We start from the raw sequence: 22376 nt of genomic DNA on the forward strand, positions 1-22376 counted from the left end.
AGCAGCAATGTGCAATCGTCCTTTGCACCAGCCCCTAAACTGACCGTTCTTAAAGATAAGTGGTGTTCCTTTTCATCATTTTCTACCTTAAAGGGATCCTCTCTGTTGCTCTTTAGTTCACAACCGAAGAGATAGTTCTAGGGCCTCAGGGGGCTCATGTCCAGTCTATTGAGTCCTTCTTGGGATGGTGGCATGTACTTAGGTGGGAGAGAAGATAGACAGAGGTAAATGATCACTGCTCCTGGGAACAGCTGCATAGGATGGAATCACACCAGCCAAACTTGATTATTTAAGAAGATCAATAAATTTGGTAAATCTCTAGAAAAAGGAACCTTAAAAAGGGAAAGAATTAAAGATAAGAGAGAGAGAGAAAGTGAGAGAGAGGTCATGAATTACATTAAGAGATGGGACATCACTACTGATACTTTGTAGACATTGAAAGGATACTAAGAGATTTTTATGAATGCCTTTCTGTCAATAATTTCTACATGTTAGATACAATGGATAAATTTTTAAAAGAAACAAGCACAATTTCACTAAAGATGGACTAGATAACCAGAATAGTCCTATATCTATTATTAAAATTGCCTTGTAGTTAAAACTCTCTCACAGAGAAAACTTCGGACCTATGTAACTCCAATATGTAAAGAAAAAATAATGCCAATGCTTCATGAACTCTCCAGAAAATTGCAAAGGAAGAACTACTTCCCAACTCAGCTATGTGGCCATCGTTAAACAGATGCCAAGACCAGACAAACACATTATAAGAAAATAAAACTACAGACCAAAATCTCTCATGAACATAGAACAAAAATCACATTTAATAACAGAATTTCCAGTAAATTATCCTCTGTTCACAATCAGGCTACCTGGGACTCAGAGAAAATATTGCAATGTTTCATTGAGTCTTCTTCCAAGAGGTCATCTATGAAGACTTACTTCAGACAGAAAGCTGGCCCTGTCCTTCAAAAGGAAGGACCCATAGACCCCAGGGACAGTGCTCCCAAGGGCAAAGAGCCTGTCTTCATTCCCAAGGCACCCTCTTGCTCTGAACACAATTCCTTTATGATATTGTGGTTCTTGGTGTATCAGTGCTGGGCTGTGGGCCCAGTCACGGGTGAGACCCACCGTGGGCTCTTTACTTGTTAAGGCTCCTTGGCCTCTGAGATGTACCAGAGAACAGTCTAAACTACCCTATTTGGGTGTCAACAAGGATTGGGAAGGAAAAGTTTAAAAAAAAATGTTGAGAGTCCATGCCTAGGCCCTTGGTGGCCCTGGGTGTGGAGCTGGGGGTTGTGGCCATAGTCCCATGGCTTGGTGGTCATGTCTGCTCTTCCTCTGTGTTCAGGTGGATCATTATGCCTTGCTGTCAACCTTGCAGCTGATGTACACCGTGGGATACTCTGTCTCTCTTATCTCCCTCTTCCTGGCTCTCACCCTCCTCTTGTTTCTTCGGTGAGTAGAACTTCTGCAGACGTGTTCAGGCAGGTATAGTAGCCCTGCTTCATCTACAAGGGATATGTTCTAAGAGTTCCAGTAGATGCCTGAAACCAGAGGTAGAACCAAACATAGTGTTCAAACCAGGGATAGAACCAACCCTATGTTTGGTTCTATCCCCATGTTTTATCCTATGTATACATACCTCTGATAAAGTTTAATTTATAAATTAGACACAGTGAGAGATTAACAACAATAACCATATTAAAATAGAACAATTATAACACTATACTATAATAAGAGTTATGTGAATGTGGCCTCTCTCTCTCAAAGTATCTTAAAGCACTGTGTTCACCCTTCTTTTATGATGGTCAGTGTTAGATTTCATCACTTTACTCAGGATGGCACATAATGTAAAACTAATGAACTATTTAATTATTTATGTCTGGAAGTTTTTTGTTTAATATTTTTGAGCTGCAGTGCACCATGATTGACCGCAGGTAACTAAAACAGTGGAAAGCAAAAGTGTGGACAATGGGGGAATTATGGTATTGTGTCATTTGCTCACTGGCTACCTCTAGAAGGCACTGGAAGACTGGGCTGGATGTGTCATGAATCATCAAAGCTGGAAATGACCTGAGAGAGGAAGAGGCCCATCCATCCCATTCTGCAGATAAAGGGGAAGAAAGGGATGGCAATGTCCCAATCAGAGGCATTGAGTCGCCTCTGGCCATAAAGCCACTTGGCTACACAGCTAGAACTTGAACCCAAGACTCCTGACAGCTTTACCTCCTTTGGATTAGACACCTGCTGTGTGCCCGGCCCTGGTGTAAATCCCTAATCACACCCATTACCACCACAGCCCATTCCCACTACAACTCAATCAGAGGCATTCTTTTTACAGAAAAGATTAAGAATCTTCCCCAAGGCAAACAAGTGGGTGGAAGAGCTGGGATTTTAATTCAGGGCCCCCGGACTCCAATTAGCTATCAAATTTAAGTGCTTACTCCTAAATGCATTACATGCATTAGGTCATTTAAATGTCATCCCTAATTCAAATTAGGATTCATTCTATTCCTAGGAGGTTAGCATTATTATTATCCCCACTTTATACGTGAGTTAATTGAAATATGGAGAGATGAAGTAACGTGCCCAAGATCGCCAGCTGGTGGGTAATGAAGCCAGGATCACAAGCAGGCAGTCCAGGATCTGAGCACTTTCCCTCCCTAAACTTTCAGCATTCCAAAGCCTGAGTGCCTTTTACTAAATCATGTTTTTAGAAATCATCCAAGTGAGACATTTATGGACCCACTAGAAAGCTCTCCAAAGCTGTCTCTTGTCTCAGGAATGTAAGCGGATATAACGTAGCAGAAGGAGCATTTGACATAAATGTAGGAGATCTGGATGCCAGCTCCAGAGCATCTCTCCACCTGGGCTCTGCTAGCCCTAGGTTGGGCCTCATGTGACTCCTCAATCCTGAGATGTTCTGGAGCTGCTAGGGTAGAGTCATGACCACCTATCCCATTGGGAGAACCATGCTTGAGCTACGGGAGAACTCTGCAGCTTGTACCCACTGATTATCTGTGACCTCCTTCCTCCATGCCCTGTTCCGGAGTCCCAGGACCAAGCCAGGAGAAAATAACTGCCCAGCCCTGTAGAAAGTCACTTCAGCCAAGCCTGGGACAACCAAGTGTCAGTTCTGCCTAAGGCTTGGGGAAAAGTGAGGTCCAGTCGCTGCCCTCAAATAGCCCGCAATCTAGTTAGAGAGAAGAATGCATAAATCCTAAGACAGAAGAATCTGCCTCAAGTTCTTTTTGGAAATTAAAAATGTAACAATAGCTCTAAAGCAAAATAGGACAGGGTATGTGCTGCCCAGGGAGCACAGTGGAGGGAAGAGTTCTTTCCTTTGGCGACAGCAAGAATAAATGTCACATCACACACAAAGAGCCTGCAGGAGACTCCAGCTGTGTAAGGAAGAGGTGAAGAGCACTAACAATTTTCTGGACACTTACTTATGTGCGCAGATTAACGGCTTTAATCATCCCACAACCCCTGGAGGTAAGTGCTCTTGTTCTCAGAGGCAGAAGAGCCTGGGAGACCTATACTTTGGCCTGAGAGTTTCTGTGTCTGAATCTCAGCTCTACGATTTGCTGCTCTGGGACTTTGGACAGATGATTTCATCCTTCTGCTTTAATTCTTTCATTTATAAAATTAGGGTAATAATAGTGCCTATATCTCCAGTGGTGGTAAGGAGTAAGAATACTCAAAAGTAGCTGCATATGTAAATAATTTGGAACACGGTTGGCATGTTGAAGATGCTTTGTAGGTGATAGCTATTTTTTTTTTTTTTTTTTTTTTTGAGGCAGAGTCTCGCTCTGTCACCAGGCTGGAGTGCAGTGGCACGATCTTGGCTCACTGCAACCTCCGACTCCTTGGTTCAAGCGATTCTCCTGCCTCAGCCTCCTGAGTAGCTGGGATTACAGGCACGCACCACCACACCCAGCTAATAGTTATATTTTTAGTAGAGACAGGGTTTCACCATGTTGGCTAGGGTGATCTCAATCTCCTGACTTCATGGTCTGCGCATCTTGGCCTCCCAAAGTGCTGGGATTACAGGCATGAGTCACTGCATCTGGCCAGTGATAACTATTATTACTCCCATTTTACAAATGAGGAAAATGAGGCACAGAGATTTAAGGTCACATAATCCAGAAGTCCAGCTCTGCAGCCTATACTATGACCTTCTGTCTTTAGTGAGAGATACACAGACATAAAAGGCATAGGCCTGTTGGTCAGAGCCATTCTTTCCTGAGGGAAGGCATTCGGTTTTCTCCTTGCACAGAAAACTCCACTGCACACGCAACTACATCCACATGAACTTGTTTGCTTCTTTCATCCTGAGAACCCTGGCTGTGCTGGTGAAGGACGTCGTCTTCTACAACTCTTACTCCAAGAGGCCGGACAATGAGAATGGGTGGATGTCCTATCTGTCAGAGGTAATGCCCTTCCCCACTGTTTAAAGTGGGGTCCCCACCTGATGGGTCACTACCAGGAATCAGAAGGCAGGCAGGTGGGACTAGGGAAGGGCAGGGGGAGATAAGAGGGTTTCCAAGTCTTTCTGGCTAGAGAAGCAGTATGTGACTTAACAAACCACCACCTGCCCAGGTGAAGGAAACCACAAGCAGGAGGGTTCACCATGGCTGCTGTATGTCTTTGGGTGGGAATTTCTTCATGTGCAAACAAAAGAATTGGACTAGATCAATGCATTTTACAATTATAGCTGGCCATCTGTATCTGTGAGTTGTGCATTCATGAATTTAACCAACTAGGGATAGAAGGTATTTGGGAACAAAAAGGAAGATTGTGTCTGAACTGAGTATGTACGGACTTTTTTTCCTTGTCATTATTCCCTAAACAATACAGTATAACAACTATTCACATAGCGTTTACATTGTATTAAGTATTACAAGCAATCTAGCTATGATTTAAAGTATATGAAAGATGTGCATAGGTTATAGGCAAATACTCCACCATTTTATAGAAGGGACTTGAGCATCTGTGGATTTTGGTATCCACAGGGGATCCTAGAAACAATCCCCCAAGGATATTGAGGGACAATTGTACTACTTTCTTAAAGCAGCAATGCTTTTCCACATTGAAATCTGCATCTATTGAGATGGTTTTTCCTTTATCCTGCTAATGATGCAGTAACCTATTAAACTAACCTTGCATTCCTGGAATAAATCCAACTAGGTTTTGACATATTATTTTCTTTCTCCTAAGTTGCTGTCTTTAGTTTGCTAATACTGTGTTTTGTTGAATATTTCCTTATTGACATTCATGAGAAAGATTGGCCTATAATGCCTTTGTCAGGTTGGTGATCAAGTTTGTGCTATCCTCTTAAAACAAATTAGAACTTGTTTCCTCTTTCACTATTCTCCGGAAGAATTTATTAAAGATAAGTATTATTTCTTCCTTAAATGTTTGATAGATTGTGCCAATGAAGCATTTTGGACCCAGAGGTTTCTTTATTGGAAAGTTATTTATTTATTTAGAGATGGAGTCTCGCTCCGTTGCCCAGGCTGGAGTGCAGTGGTGTGATCTCAGCTCACTGCAAGCTCCGCCTCCCAGGTTCACACCATTCTCCCGCCTCAGCCTCCCGAGTAGCTGGGACTACAGGTGCCTGCCACCACGCCCGGCTAATTTTTTGTATTTTTAGTAGACACAGGATTTCACTGTGTTAGTCAGGATGGTCTCGATCTCCTGACCTCGTGATCTGCCTGCCTCGAGCTCCCAAAGTGCTGGGATTATAGGCATGAGCCACTGCACCCGGCCCTGGAAAGTTTTAAACTATGGATTATACGAATCTTATATCCAGATTCTATTTCTTCTGTCAGCTGTAGTAAATGAGTTTTCCTAGGAATTTGTCTATTTCATCTAACTGTTCAAATTTATTGGCATAATATTGTTCATGATATTCTCTTCAGATCTTTTTCAAGTCCATTGGATCTGTAAGAGTGTTCTCATTTTCATTCCTGATATTGATAATTTTATCTTTGCTCTCTTTCCTACCCTTTGATCATCTTGGCAACAAGTTTCTCAATTGGACTTTTCAAAGAATAAACTTTCGGCATTGTTGATTATCTTTATTTCATGTTTTCTATTTCATTAACTTCTGCTTTTGTTATTTCCTCCCATGTACTTTCTTGGGCTTAATTTGCTATTCTTTTTCTAACTTTTTTTTTTTTTTTAATGATCCTTAAAATAATTGATATTCAGATTTTTCTTTTTTAAAACATGCACTTAAGGCTATAAGTTTTATTATATAAAGTTTGGTATTAACCATATACTGTAAGTTCATGCAATATTTTCTTTACATTTCGTTAAGAAATACTTTCTACTTTGTTTTATTTTTTTTCTTTGATCCATGAATTGCTTAGAAGTCTATTTTCTAATTTCCAATTGTGAAAATTTTTTAGTTATTGATTTTAGTTTAATTGAACTGAGGTTAGAGAACATACTCTTCAGTGTTTCCATTAGGGCAATTGCTGATGGTGAATTTTCTACATTTTTGTTTGTCTGAAAATGTCTAGAACGTTAAAGAGGAGGCTGGCCTTTAAAAACCTACATGAAGCCCACCTTCCTTCACATTTTCATATTATTGCCAACCTCCCTGAGATGGTCAGCAAGGGTCTGGGAGAGACCAGAGCAAAGAAGGAGGGGGCTGGGCACGGTGGCTCACACCTGTAATCCCAGCATTTTGGGAGGCTGAGGCAGGTGGATCACAAGGTCAGGAGATCAAGACCATCCTGGTCAACATGGTGAAACACCATCTCTACTAAAAAAATACAAAAGTTAGCTGGGTGTGGTGGCATGTGCCTGTAATCCCAGTTACTCAGGAGGCTGATGCAGGAGAATCACTCGAACCAGGGAGTTGGAAGTTGCAATGTGAGCCGAGATCGTGCCACCACACTCCAGCCTGTTGACAGAGTGAGACTCCGTCTCAAAAGAAAAAAAAAAGGTGGGGTTGTCCCTGGGAGGCCCTTCTCCCCCTGACTTGGAGTCAGATGCAGGGGAGCCTGGACTCACCCTCAGATGTTTTGTCTTCTGCAGATGTCCACCTCCTGCCGCTCAGTCCAAGTTCTCTTGCATTACTCTGTGGGTGCCAATTACTTATGGCTGCTGGTTGAAGGCCTCTACCTCCATGCGCTGCTGGAACCCACAGTGCTTCCTGAGAGGCGGCTGTGGCCCAGATACCTGCTGTTGGGTTGGGGTGAGTGACCTGACCTCCAGCCTCCTCTCTTGGGGATCCATCAAAACATGGGAGCCCAATAGAGACTTTAGTTGGACTTAGAAACCTGACTGGAGGTTGCTTCCAGGACATATAAATCCTCAAGGACAGGAAGCCTTGAAGAGGGAGGTGTGTGTGTGTGTGCACAAATGTGCATATATGCACAGGTGCTATAGGCCCAACAGCCCAATGGACACATTCAAAACCTGAGAAAGTCTTTTGTGGAATCTGATGATATTCCTCCTAACCTGTCCCCAACTGGATTAGTCTGCTTGGAATGTCAAAACAAAATACCAGTGTAGTTTAAACAACAGACATTGCTTTCTTATGGTTCTGGAGGCTGGGAAGTTCAGCATGCTTGGATTCTGGTGAGGGCTCTCTTCCCGGCTTGCAGTCAGCTGCCTTCTTCCTGTATTCTCATATGGTGAGGAGAGAGAGAAAGCAAGCTCTCTGGTCTCTTTTTATAAGGGCACTAATCCTGTCATGAGGACCCCACCCTTATGACCTCAGCTAAACCTAAGTACTCACCACCAAAGGCCCTATCTCCAAGTTCCATCATATTGGGGGTAGCGCTTTAACATATGACTTTTGAGAGGACACCTATATTTAGTCCATAATACCAGGTCTTCAAGAAGAGGTTTTCTGATTAAAAAAATATGACCAAGAGTATCCAGATTTGGACCCCCTACCTCCACAAACCCTTTGGAGAATTTGGTGCTGCAGGATTCAGAGGAAATAACCTGGGCCAGTAATTCAGGAGATTTGGGTTAATACCCTTGGATTTATTCTCAGCTGCTTTGTGACAAGTATCAAGTTGCTCTCCCTCTCTGGGCCCTGGTTTCTTGGGTGGTAAAACAATGGATCGGCCCTGTGCCACCCTAGGTCTCTCCAGCTCTCACAGTCCACAACTCCATGATGTTAGGTTTGATGTTTTAACCACCTGTGGTTAGCCCCATCAGCTGTGGTGTGATGGGCAGGCAGGTTTGGCCAACCAACTCCTAACTACATTTCCCTGTGTTTTCTCCCCAGCCTTCCCTGTGCTATTTGTTGTACCCTGGGGTTTTGCCCGTGCACACCTGGAGAACACAGGGTAGGTAGTTTACCGGGTTTTACTCTTTCATGAGCCAGTAATTCCCAGGCATGCTAAATACAAAGAATTACATCATTTTACCAAAGAAAATATCCATTCCTTCTCATTTTGGCCATCTAGAATATTCTTAGGAATGGGAGATAAGATAATCAAAGATCTTATAGCAATTGGTTTATTCATTTAGTTACACATGCAAATTAGCTCAAAGATGCTGCGTAGGTTAGCTGCAGCCCTGGGTATGTAAGGGCAAAAATACAAGAATGGTTATTGCAGCATTGTTCATAGTGAGAAAAAAAAAAAAATAGAAAAACCAAACAAAAAACCACTGAATGCTGGTCAACATGGGAATCATTGAACAAACTATAATATACCTATATTGCAGAATATTATGAGACTACTTAAAGAAAAACAAGTTAGTTATTATGAGAACTTTTAGGCACTGATTCTCCACAGCGTATTTTAAGCCTATTGCCGAAACGTATATGGTGTGATCCTGTTTTTTCCCTCCAAATAGCACACACACGCAAAAACTATGTATTTAGGAATTTGTTTGTATGAACATGGAGGAAAATTTTGGAAAGATTTACACACTAGGCTGTTACCACTGAAGAGCAATTTAATGTTAAGGAAAGTAAATGGTACCAGTGCTAACAGGAAGGGATTTTAGTTCTCTCTTCTGCGGCTCCCACCCCTCGGGGGAATGATTGGTGGGAAGTAGGGCTTGAGTGCAAGCATCCTTCTTCCAGACAGCATGAGACTTTGACTTTCAACCTCCTCTTGTTTTTAAGTCTTCTTCTGCCTGCTCTTTGACCTTAGGTGCTGGACGACAAACGGGAATAAGAAAATCTGGTGGATCATCCGAGGACCCATGCTGCTCTGTGTAACAGTAAGGACCGTTCCATCTACCTCTTTGTCTCTGAGCCTTGCAGCCCACTCCTGTCCCCCAGATTCTCTGATCCCTTGAGAGAGAGAAGCTGAACTATGAGCATTTTCTGCTGAATGAGAAGTTAGAAGTTTCTTGCTCTGGTTCAGGACCTCAATTTGGGTTACATTGTAAGCCTCCTTCCCTCTGGGTCTTCAAACTATGTAAAGAGACCTGCAGTCAGCTCTGTGGTCCTGTATTGAAGGGCTGAGATGTGTGCAAGGCCCTGTGGATACTGATGCCTTTAGTCATGGAGGAACCCAGAATAGCGGGGGTATCGGCTTATATCCATCCACAGGAGGGAGGAAGAGACTAAGGGAACGTCTTTTAGAGGAGGAAAACACACAATTAATATTAACCCAAAATTGTGATGCAGATTAGAATCAAGACATAGATGCTACTCTGAGACCTTAGGGAGGAAGGAAGGACCTTTAATCATAGTGGCCCAGAATATTTGGGATGCAAAAGGATGGGCAACCCAGAGTCAAAAATTCCTTTAGATAGTAGAGGATGAGAATGAGATCTGTCAAAGAAGCTAGCAGGAAGGGGCAGGAAGTTAGCAAACACTGGGAAGGGTTAGCAAGATCCCAGATGGAGGCAGAAAGTATCCCTGCCTAGACGCAGCATCGTCATCTCAGGGTGCCCGCCAGGCGTCGAACACTGCCTGTTGTTCTCTGCCCACCGTGTTCCACAAGGCGTTGCTGGATGATCTATTTTTGCCATTTTACATAAATAATCTGGCATTTGTGGTACCATGAAAGAAAAGGCTAGTTTTTGTAGGGGAGTGTCAAAACTTGTCAATAATAGAAGGCAACTCTCTGTCTAGACCTGGGTGTGATCTGGAGGGAAAAATGTTCCTAGAAGTGGTGGGAAAACAGAGTGTGAACAGGCCTGTGTCACCTCTAGTCTATGAGGTGGCACGAATGCTGCAGTGTCTTCCCTCCCGTCACTGGACCTGCAGCTGATAGTGTCCCAGATGAGGTCTGGGCACACACACCCCACACATGGCGTGCTTAGCCCTGCCACATCCCCCCGCCCTCCACAATCCTCTCTCCAGCCACACTGTCCAGCTGGGGTCCTATCTGGACACCTCCACCACTGTCTCAGGAACATTTATTGAGCACTTCTGCATGCCAGCTCCATGTGTAAGTGCTTTGTGTATGAGTGTATGAACTCATGTAATCTTCTCAACCAATCTATGAGGATGTGCCATTCTTAGGTTTATTTTACTGGCGAACACACTGAGGTGAGAAATTACTTGCCTAAAGTCATAGAGCCAGTCAATGGAAAATTGGATCTCAGCCCAAAGGGGTGACAGCTGGTACTTTTAACCAAACACTGTGAAGCTCAAAAACTATTTACTGCCTCCAGCCCCCCACGCCTGCCACACTGAATGCTGCAGGCTCTTTTGCATCTTAGTACCTTGGTTCAGACTCTCCTGTGGTTCCAACTCCTTCCCTCGCCATCTTCTCCACCTGGTGATCTGTTCCTCATCTTTCAAGTCTTGGGTCAGGGTTCCTTCTCTCTGTGCTGCTCTACCTGGATGCTCACCTCACAAAGTAGAAATGGCCACACCCTCCTTTGTTCCTTCCCAGATCCTGTGCAGGCTTCTGCTCCAGCCCTCGCCAACACCATTTCAAGTGTCTCTTTAAAACCTGTTTTCTGCCACTGTAAGCCCCATGTTCTGATCATCCTGGCAGCCAGAACCCAAGCATAAGGTGGGTTCTTGATAAACATATTCAGTGGACACTCACGGCCTGAACTCTGGACCCTGGAAGGTTCTTGCTAACCAGGCAGAACAAAGCAGGATGGAAGCCAGAAGCCATCCCTAGGAGAGCGTTCAGGCATGGTCCAGCTGGGTCCCTAGTGTTTACTTGCAGTCTTCTAGAAACTACACCAATGATTCTCAAACTGGGTTCCTCTTGGAATCCCCTGGGTGTCTTTACAAATTCTTTCTGCCTGAGTCCCGCCCCCAGACATTTATGTTTCATTGATCTCAGGAGTGGCCTGAGTTGAAAAGCATGTTGCTACACCCTTGCTTTTCAAAGGATGGTCCTCAGACCGAGTAGCACCAGTATCACCTTAGTGCTTCTTATAAATTCAGGTTCTTCAGCCACATCTCTCAGGCCTACTGAATGCGAGTCTGCATTGTAACAAGCTTACCAGGCTTTGGATGCACATTAAAGTTTGTGAACCTCTTTGTCTACACCTGGAGTTCTCAAAACTGGCTGTGTGTTCGAAACATCATGGTGGCTTGTACCCCAGACCTGTGACATCAGAAATTCTGGGAGTGGGACCCAGGCACTGTAGCCAGGCACTGTAGTTTTCCCTCCCTCCCTCCCTCCCTTCCTCTTTCTCTCTCTTTCTCTCGCTCTCTCTCTCTTTCTCTCTCTTTTCTTTTCTTTTTTCTTTTCTTTCGACAGAGGCTTGCTTTGTCGCCCAGGCTGGAATGCAGCAGTGAGATCCTGGCTCACTGCAACCTCTGCTTCCCGGGTTGAAGCGATTCTTGTGCCTCAGCCTCCCTAGTAGCTGGGACTACAGGCGTCTACCACCACACCTTTGGGTCTCTTGCCAGACAGAAATTGTAGAATTCCCACCTCTTTCTTTGTATCAGACTTCACTACTTCACCTGTCATCTAAAGTGTACATTTAGAGTTGAATCATCTTGAAACCTGGCATATTCTCACAGCCTAGCCTCCCTGGCCCTCAGTAGAATATTGGTAAAGCCTTGATCAGTCCTGCTCCAGGACAGCCTTACACAATAATTACATTACACAAGGTCATTCTATCCATACCCTGCTCCCTGCAGTTAACAGACCCAATGAAATGGCTGTTTTGAGCTCACAAATTGAATGAACCATCTGTTGACTTTATGAAGTCATAAAGTCAAAAGCCTGCATTTGCTATTGTTGAATCTTCCGTGGTAGCCTCAGAACTTGGCAAAGCTGATACACTGGTAAAATTCATCTTCACTGGCCTTGTCCCTCTTTAGGTCCTCTGCCCCACCAGGAACCCAGGGGCTTTCTGTGACTTCAGGCTTCCCAAGACATTTCCGCACTCCTGTTCTCTCCTCTTCTAAATACTCCAAGTGGGAATCTTGCTGTACTCTGGGTTTTCCCACCCCATCAAAACTTACATTTGGTACACCCCATCTTCTGCTTTAAGTGGTGATAATAGGCCAGATACTAGGTAATTAGGTTGCAAAAATGAATGAATGAATGGATGGATGGATGAATGAATGAAGAAAGGGCTTCCTTCCGCCTCTCCCAGTGACTCCTTAGCTTCAGTGGGATGTGTCCCTTTCAGCAGGGCTCTTGGGGAAAGAGTGTTTTGACTCACAAGAGTAGCTCTACAGGATAAGCATTTTAGTCCACAGAGCAGGCCAGAGGAGGAGGGGTTTGGGGGTAGATGGAAGAGTTTAGGGGTAGACGAGGCCTACCCCTGAGTTCCCGCCATACTGGCAGTCACCTCTGCCAACCTATAGGCCCAGACCTGTGCACAGAAGCTGGGGTACCAAGAAAGTGTCACCAAGAATGCATCTTGGTGATGTCTGGGAATGAGCATCTGTATTTTCCAGAATCTAGAAGAGATCCTTACATATTTGGGTCCTTAGTACCCACCCCCATCTGGTCACAGAATCCTGGAGGAGTTGGCTAGGTTCTTGGAAAATGTCCTCACTCAGCCCCTTTCCTGCTTGTGTGCAAATGAAGAACAGCATCATCCAATAGTACCTGCTGACTCTTGTCTTCTTGGAAGCCTAGATGAACAGAGGGTCCATGGTACCCCCAGCTAGGGTTTCATCCTATGGCAGTGAGGAAGTGCCTCCTTCGTATGGCCCCTGGGTTGATGCCCATTTTCTCATGTCTGGTCTCTGGAAAACACAGAGAACAGTGAATCAACATGCTTCTCATTATAATCCTTCTAGTAGACAGTCCTGATTGAAATTAATTTGCTGGGCTGGGTGTGTTGGCTCACGCCTGTAATCCCAGCACTTTGGGAGGCCAAGGTGGGCAGATCAGGATGTCAGGAGATCAAGACCATCCTAGCTAACATGGTGAAACCCCTTCTCTACTAAAAATACAAAAAATTAGCCGGGCATGGTGGCTGGCGCCTGTAGTTCCAGCTGATCGGGAGGCTGAGGCAAGAGGATGGCATGAACCTGGGAGGTGGAGTTTGCAGTGAGCTGAGATCACGCCACTGCACTCCAGTCTGGGTGACAGAGTGAGACTCCGTCTCAAAAAAAAAAAAAAAAAAAAAAGAAATTAATTTGCTGAAATATATGCCTTTCTGCTGTTAAACTTGCTTTGTAAGAAAAATGCCTATGTTCAACGAATCACTAAGCCAAGGACACTCTTTATGATGAGAGGCAGGTATCCCATTAAAAGAAATACATGACTTGGGTTACATTTAGCTTGTATTTAAATTCTCTGTTCCTAACTATTTTTGTCTGGGAACCTGTATCGTTCCTGCTGGCTTCAGGAGTAGCTTCTTGCCTGAAACTCTAGCCTTTTAGCATTGAGCATTGATTCTCCTGAGGACAACAAAAACAAATAATAACTGACACAAACTGAATTCTGTAGCTTGCATTTCAATATGTAGCTAAAGGATTTTATTTCTAGGAAGGGACATTAGTACTATGCTGACTCAATGTCTGTAGAGATTTTGTTGCATTAATTGTTGCCTGATCACCCTTTCTGTCAGTTCTTTCTATATTGCATAAAGCCATTTTTAGGTCTTTTAAAGTTTTTTTTTTTTTTTTTTTTGAGATGGAGTCTCGCTCTGTTGCCCAGGCTGGAGTGTAGTGGGGCAATCTCGGCTCACCACAACCTCCACCTCCCTGGTTCATGTGACTCTCCTGCCTCAGTCTCCTGAGTAGCTGGGACTACAGGCGTGCACCACCATGCCCAACTAATTTTTGTATTTTTAGTACAGATGGGGTTTCACTGTATTGACCAGGCTGATCTCGAACTCTTGACCTCATGATCCGCCCACCTCAGCCTCCCAAAGTGCTGGGATTACAGGTGTGAGCCACTGCACCCGGCGTGGTCTTTTTAATCTTAAAAACGGTTGCAACCAAAAACCTCTTCCAGCCTTGCAAATAAAACCAAGGAGACATTATCTCATTGTGTATCCCTTGTCAACTACTGTTTGAACGCCCTGCTTCCCTTCACAGCTAAGCCTCTTTAATGTTGTCTATGCTGCCTCTCCTCTTCACATTTCATCCACAAAACCGAGCACTGGAATCCGTCTTGTGATCCCATCTCTACACGGCAGCTTCTCTTAGGGAACTCCTTGTTGCTAAATGCAGTCTTATTTTGCTTAAGTTCTAGGTAGCATTTAAACCTTCCTAAAATCATCCTTTCAGGGGCTTCCAGGATGCCCCTTCTGTGTCGTTTATTCTAACCTCCCTAGTTATTCTTTCTTCATCACCTTTGCTATCTCCACTTTCTCCATTTTTCCCTTCACTACGGGGCAATTCTCTTAACCCTCTTTCTCTCCCAGCTACACAGTCTCCCTGGATAATCTTGTCTACTCCAGTGGCTTCATGCTGTGGCTGGGACCTCTCTGCTGAGATTCAGACATAAATATCTAACTGCCTAGGAACATCTCTTGTGTTCAAAAGTACTGGAGTCCTCACCCACCCTTTACTTCCCACCCAATGCTCTTCCTTCCCCCAACGTGATTCCTTTATTGGCGAATGGCAGTACCGTACATTTGAGATCTACCACAAAATGTCAGGGTCATGCCCTCACATCCAATCAATAACAAAAATCATTCGACTCATACTTCTTCATCATTTCAAATTGATCCCTTCCTCTTCATCACTAAACATCCAATCAATAACAAAGATCATTTAACTCACACTTCTTCATCATTTCAAATTGATCCCTTCCTCTCCATCACTGAAGCACCAGGACTGCTGCTGAGTTCGCCTCTCCATCACCATCCCCCAGGAACTCTGAAACTACTTCCCAACTGGTCTCCCTTCCTCCAGACTTACCGTCACCCAATCCATTCTCCACACTGCCACTGAAATTATCTTTCTGAAATGCAGAAGTACAAATCTGATCAGGTCACTTGCCTGCTTAAAATCTGTTACCGGGTCTTCGTTGCTTTCAGAAGAAAACCCAAACTCCTCACCTAGCACGACAGTGAAAGACCCTGCGGAAACTGACCCTCCCTCCCTCTCCAGTCTCACTTCTCACAAAACCTGTTCTCATTCTCCAAGCTCTACCCAAACCCAGCCACTTGCTTTTCACCACTTCCAGGGGGCTCTTGATCTCTCCTGAGGCTGCAGCCAAGACATCAGCCAGGGCTGCAGCCATCTGAAGGCTTGGCTAGGGCTGGAGGATCAGCTCCAAGGTGGCGCACACACGCAGCTGGTGGTGGGTGGTGCTGGTTTTTGGCCTGAGAAAACTCAGTTACCCCATGTGGATCTGCCAATAGGCTGCTTGAGTGTCCTCACAAAATGGTGGCTGACTTCCCCTGGAGTGAGAAACCTGAGAGAGGAGAGAGAGAGGGGGAATTTGCAGGCATATTTTTAAATTTCTTTAAAGGCTGACAATGAAGGGCTGGATTTTCCCAGCCCATGACAGTGATGGAAAGTATTCTAGGGAGTAGAGAGTATATGCTGTCCACGAATTCCGTAGCAGCAGCAGGATCTCAAGTTAGACACCAATAGGGATGGAGTTCTTTACAGAAGAGAGGCAGAATAGCATTCCGTTTAAGTGAAGGGAGGGTTATAATCCAATGAATCTGGGTTTAATTACAGGCTCAATCACTGACTAACCATGCAACCTGGGAATTACACTTATTTCTCTGTGCCTCTGTTTTCTCCTTGTATTATGAGGATAAAAATAGTTATGGCTACCTTAGCAGAGTGTTGTAAAAATTAGATAAAAGAATACCTGGACCGTTCTTAGCCCAAAGCCTGGCATGGTGCTAAGTATGAAGTGATAAGTACTAAGTACTCAATAAGTACTCAATATGTGCTAGTTAATAATAATAAGAGTAATAGTAATACTAATAATGTGACTGTCCATCTGCCTTTCTAGTGGCCTTAATGATGGGCCTCCTTAAGGCAGAATAATAAACTAAATCACTTTCTAAAATTCCTTCCAGACTTTCAGTTCAGATGACCTTTGGAGATTCAGATGGCCTTTGGGCCAGTGGGGATCACAGCTAAGCATTTGCTACCTGGCCAGCTAACTGCTAAATTGCCCCTGGTTTACATTGAACTGATGGAACTGATGGCTGAGCCCAGCCTGACCTTGAAATTCATAGCTATGTGGAGGTCATCATTTACTTACCCAACTCTGCTTTTTTTTCAAGGTCAATTTCTTCATCTTCCTGAAAATTCTGAAGCTTCTCATTTCTAAGCTCAAAGCTAATCAAATGTGCTTCAGAGATTATAAATACAGGTAAGTGGCTTGAGGTTGGTCCCCAGCAGTCCAAAGTTATTGTAAGTCCTCTGGCTGTTCTGCCTAATGCCTTGGGAAGGACGTTTATCTCCTAAAGCCAGGGTATCAGAAAGCACTTCTGGAAAGGTGCTATAGGATCAAGTGAGGCTTTTGTCAACGGTGAGGACCTTCTAAGACAATGAAGCAGATGGTGAGTAGTCAAAGGCATTCACATCCCCCAGCAGAAAACTGTTAAAATGCCCCTAAGAGGCCAGGAGTGATGTCTCAGACCTGTAATCCCAGGACTTTGGGAGGCTGCGGCAAGAGGATCGCTTGAGGCCATGAGTTCGAGAACAGCCTGGACAACATGGTGAAACCCCGTTTCTACCAAAAATACAGAAGTTAACCAGGCGTGGTGCATGCCTGTAGTCCCAGGCTGAGGTGAGGGGATTGCTTGAGCCCAGAAGGTGGAGGCTGCAGTGAGCCATGATTGTGCCACTGCACTCCAGCCTGGGTAACAGAGCGAGACCCTGTCTCAAAAAAAAAAAAAAGTTTCTAAGAATGGGTGGTTGTGGGAAAAGGACAGTCTTGTATGAAGAGAAGTTTGGCAGTTGCCTTCCTTGGGGAAGGATTTGAAAAGAAGAGATTATTTGGGTGTTTTTGAGAACCTTGAGAAAAGAGACCACAAACTTTTAGGGTCTAAGGAAAGACATCCTTTCACAGGCATCCTTTATTTGTGACTTGTCATGGCTGCACCTCACCTTCCTCTTGCTGAGATGACAGCAGTCCTCATTCCTATTAAGTCAGATCATAGGTTTTTACTGGATCTGCATTGTTGTAAAAGCAAATGAATGAATGAATGATAGATAAAGCGTTTTCTCCCTCTTTCCTAGTTATTCTTTACTTTTTTTTTTTTTTTTTTTTAGACAGAGTCTTGCTCTTGTCACCCAGGCTGGAGTACAGTGACGCAATCTCAGCTTGCTGCAACCTCTGCCTCCCGGGTTCAAGCCGTTCTCCCGTCTCAGTCTCCTGAGTAGCTGGGATTACAGGCACCTGCCACCACGTCCGGCTAATTTTTGTATTTTTAGTCAAGATGGGGTTTCACCATGTGGGCCAGGCTGACCTCGAACTCCTGACCTCGTGATCCACCAGCCTTGGGCTCCCAAAGTGTTGGGATTACAGGCGTAAGCCACCGCACCTGGCCTATTCTTTGCTTTCTATGTGGCATAGGCATTCAGCAGGGCTCTGGAACGAGAGTGTTTTAACCCACAGATTAGCTCTACGAGTAGGAATTCCAGTCCACACAGGAGGCCAGAGGAGGTGGGCATGAGTGAAGTTGGCCCTAGCCCCGTTTCTCACCCCTTTATAAGGTCTGACCCAGGCGCTAGGAAGGGAGTTTTTCCTTTTATCTGACAAATATTTAATAGATGCCTACAATGTGTCTGGTACTGTGCTTGGAATAAAAGGTAGACACGAGGCCGGGCATGGTGACTCACGCCTGTAATCCCAGCACTCTGGGAGGCCAAGGCGGGCAGATCACCTGAGGTCAAGAGTTCGAGACTAGCCTGGCCAACGTGGCAAAACCCTGTCTCTACTAAAAATACAAAAATTAGCTGGGTGTGGTGGTGGGTGCCCGTAATCCCAGCTACTCAGGAGGCTGAGACAGGAGAATCACTTGAATCCGGGAGGCGGAGGTTGCAGTAAGCCGAGATCGTGCCATTGTACTCTGGCCTGGGTGGCGATAAGAGCAAAACTCCATCTCAAAAGCAAACAAACAAACAAACAAAAATGGTGGACATGATGTAAAGCCTGCATTTGAGGAGCATGCGTTCTACTTTGCTAAGGATTAGGATGTTGGCATGGAGCAGAAGGTGGAAGGGAGGGAGCTGGCCAGGACCCTAGACTTGCCTACTGGCCTTAGGCAAGTGCCTCGGCCCCTTTGGCCTGCTTTCTGGTGTGTAAAAATGGGAGTATCACTGCATACTCATCTCCTGCTTATTCTGAGGATTCAAGTAGGCTGTCGATGTGGTTATAAATATGGGTGGCCACTCTACCCTCCCTCCAGGAGGTCTAGAAGGATAAACATATCTGGCTCAATAATGGGCAGACATACTATAGTTGCTAGTTGGAGCTTTGGTCCAAACATTTTGCGAGAAACCCATAGCCCTGGGGAGCTGGCCTGGCCTGGGCTCCAGGGAGCCACGCTGTCTCTCTTGGTGCCTCCAGTCGAGGCTCCAAGTGGCCAGGCAGTCTCTTTAGCCCCCTTCCCAAAGGCTTAGTTTCTCTCACCACTCTTTGAGGGTGGAGCTTCAAGGCCCACTCTAGTCCTCCCTGCTAGGTGCACTCAGGGAGGAGAGTTCTCTCAGTAAACAGGTGCCAGGAAAACCAGGGTGCCCCAGAAACTGGACAGAGGCTGGTGTTTCCATGAGACAGAAATGGTGCAGTTGACCCGCAGGGGACTCAGAGCTGACACCCTGCTGCTTTGTGCCCCCAAAGCCTACCATGGGCCACTGGCACCTCCCCCATGCCCAGGACCCACAGCAACTCCTACATAGTTTTTCGTCATAGCTGCTCATTAGCATCCCCGGAGAGTCGGCTGGAAGTGCAGCCTTGTGAGCCCTACCACTGGGTGTTCTGGCTCCGTAAGTGTGGGATAGAACCTCACAGAACAGCCGTGTCCAACCCTTAGAATGCAAGGACTTTTTTGCTTTTCTGTGGTGGCAGATATCACAAAAATTATGCACGACTTTTTTTGGTTTTTGTTTTTGTGTGTGTGTGTTTTTGTTTGCTTGTTTTGTTTTAGCTCATCAGCTATTGTTAGCATTAGTTTATTTTACACGGGGCCCAGGACAACTCTTCTTCTTCCAATGTAGCCCAGGGAGGCCAAAAGGTTGGACGCCCCCGCTACAGAGTCTCCCAGGAGATTCTGATACACAGCCAGCGTGGAGGACTGCTGGGCCAGATGTTCTAGTGAAAGAACACATGGAATATTCTGGTCGGGCCATTACAGACGTCTTGCAGCCTCAATATTCTCTTTTCCAGAGTCCCCTCTAGAGTTATCCAAGGTAGTGGTTTTCAAACTTTTCTGATCACACGTCTCTGTCAGTAAAGAAATTCTGAGCATGTCCCTCCTCATGTATTTGCATGGTCTCATGAGCTAATATATGTATTATAAGATAGACCAAAAAATAGAAAATGTAAGAGGATAGATACAAATTAATATATACACAACGCCTATTATCCTCTATTATACTATTTTCTTCCAATATCAAATAGATTGCCTGGCATAACCCTGGAGGGTGTGTACCCACCAGGAGCCGCTGGTCTGGGAAAGGGTAAATCAAGACAATGGGGAGACCCTCATGGCTGAGTGATGATCCAGGGTGACTGCTTTGTGGGGAGAAAGAATAACCCTGCCTGACATATGCAGTCTGTCTGGAAATTCCTTTTTTTCCTCTCCCCTGCCCTTATGCAAAGAAAAAGCTCAAGAAGAACTTGGGGCTGGGTGCAGTGGCTCATGCCTGTAATCCCAGCACTTTGGGAGCCTCAGGGGAAGGGATCATGTGAGACTGGGAGTCTAGACTAGCCTGAGCCACAGAGTGAGACCCTTTTTCTTTTTAATAATAATAATAATGATAAAGAAGAAGAACCTGGGTATATGTCTACCCAAAGTCCTCCCATGGTGAGATGCCTCACCTTGGTGAGTTTGCCACCACCTGGATGTGGTACAGGGAATCCATTTATATTCCTGAGTGGCTGAGACTTTGGGAGGCTGACTGACCCCAGCTGAGCTCACAATGTATATAATCTAGAACACTGTTCATTTTTAATGTCTGTGGAAGGTGGTGGTAGGGGTAGAGCATTCCTTTCTTGTGCCCATGCACCTCCCAAAATTTCCTAATTGCAACACCAGAAGATTCAGGAATCCAGAGAGTCACCAGAATGTTACTGGTGCTCACATCATCAAAGCAGAGTCTTGCTGTTGAAGGATCCTGAGGGTAGCCTGAAAAATGAGCACCTGCCCACAGTACCACCTACCTGTTGGGAAGGAGGCTCATTCCCCAGATCCAGCGTGCCTTCCACAGACTAAGGTGGGATAGGTACTGAGAACGTCCTCCCTCTGTGCTTTCCCTGCCATTTTTGTTGGCCACCTTTCTGTTTACTTGTTCTTTGTGTAGAGTGCAATAGAGTTGATTAGCTAATACTTATTCATTAGCAAAAAGGCAGGGACCGATCTCTCAGGACACACCTAAACCACCTTATTTAACTCCCTGGGCCGGCAAATCCTGCAGCATCTGTGAACTCACTTGCCCATTGTGCTCTTAGAAAGCAGTGGCTCAAGCCTGTAATCCCAGCACTTTGGGAGGCCGAGACGGGCGGATTACGAGATCAGGAGATCGAGACCATCCTGGCTAACACGGTGAAACCCCGTCTGTACTAAAAAATACAAAAAACTAGCCGGGCGTGGTGGCGGGCGCTTGTAGTCCCAGCTACTCGGGAGGCTGAGGCAGGAGAATGGCGTAAACCCAGGAGGCGGAGCTTGCAGTGAGCTGAGATCCGGCCACTGCACTCCAGCCTGGGCGACAGAGCAAGACTCCGCCTAAAAAAAAAAAAAAAAAAAAAAGCAGTGCTAATTCTCTCATTTTCAAGTTCTGAGAGAGGGCTCCTTACTGTAACCCCATCGGGGCATTGGCACTCCTCAGCTCCTCAGCTCACATCGCCCTCTTCCGTATCAGAAAGTCATTCCTCTTCCTCATCCCCTTCCATGTCTGTTTTCCCTTAAAGACCTCTGGTGGGGTAGGGAGGAGGGGATGACAGGGCCCAGCATATTTTATCCAAACTCTCGTAGGTACAGGCTGCCTCCAACTCTTGAAGATTTTAGAACTTTTAGAATGTAACCCTGATCTGGCCTCCCTCCAGGATTATATTTTAGGAAAGTTTAAATTAAACACATTTAGGCCCTGCCAAAGAGGCAAGTTGCTAGGAGCTGGAGAACCTTCTGTAGTCTTAGCCCTTGTCCCTGGGCTTCCACCATCAAGCAAAGGAAATAAAAAAATGGTCCATCTGTCTGGCTTGGAGAAAGAGAACTGAGCCAAGTGTGAAGGAGGAACTCTGGGGCTGTAAACAGGGTAAGCAATGCCCTAGGAATGCGGACAGAGTTCAGCAGACCCTCAGCTCGGCTGGAGTTCTCTGTTCTTTGTGGTTCCCACAGGGGATGGGATCCCACAGAGGTGTGGTTCTCAGAGGCAGCTCTCTTCCCCTAAATAAAGGGCCTTAACTCTCCATGGGATGCACCTGGGCAGAACTCTTGATTCATTTATAAAGGAGAAGAATTTCTTTCTTTCTTTTCTTTTTTTTTTTCAGATGGAGTTTCACTCTTGTTGCCCATGCTGGAATGCAATGGCACGATCTTGGCTCAGTGCAACCTCCATCTCCCAGGTTCAAGCGATCCTCCTGCCCCAGCCTCTGAAGTAGTTGGGATTACAGGCAAGAGCCACCATGCCCAGCTAATTTTGTATTTTTAGTAGAGACAGAGTTTCTCCATGTTGGTCAGGCTAGTCTCAAATTCCCGATCTCAGGTGATTCGCCCACCTCGGCCTCCCAAAGTGCTGGGATTATAGGTGTGAGCCACTGCACTCGGCCCGACAAGCATTTCTTAACATGCTAAACCTCAGTTCTTTCTGAAAGGACTTTCTGATAGGCAATGTAGGAAGCAAAAGCTTTTCCTCAACCCTC

At 45.3% G+C, this 22376-nt stretch overlaps 1 protein-coding gene across 2 annotated transcripts in view; it reads left to right on the forward strand.

Moving 5' to 3' along the window:
• GLP2R (glucagon like peptide 2 receptor) overlaps positions 1 to 22376 on the forward strand; it is a 68545-nt gene that overhangs the window by 31133 nt on the left and 15036 nt on the right. For both annotated transcript variants that reach the window (XM_023190898.2, XM_023190897.2), the window contains exons 5-10: positions 1349 to 1455; positions 4280 to 4433; positions 7051 to 7210; positions 8258 to 8318; positions 9135 to 9204; positions 16573 to 16661. In XM_023190898.2, coding sequence (XP_023046666.1) covers positions 1349 to 1455; positions 4280 to 4433; positions 7051 to 7210; positions 8258 to 8318; positions 9135 to 9204; positions 16573 to 16661 — 641 coding nt within the window. The remainder of the gene's footprint in view (positions 1 to 1348; positions 1456 to 4279; positions 4434 to 7050; positions 7211 to 8257; positions 8319 to 9134; positions 9205 to 16572; positions 16662 to 22376) is intronic.

This window comes from Piliocolobus tephrosceles, chromosome 16 (genome assembly GCF_002776525.5).
Source record: "Piliocolobus tephrosceles isolate RC106 chromosome 16, ASM277652v3, whole genome shotgun sequence".
In the NCBI taxonomy this organism is placed as follows: domain Eukaryota; kingdom Metazoa; phylum Chordata; class Mammalia; order Primates; family Cercopithecidae; genus Piliocolobus; species Piliocolobus tephrosceles.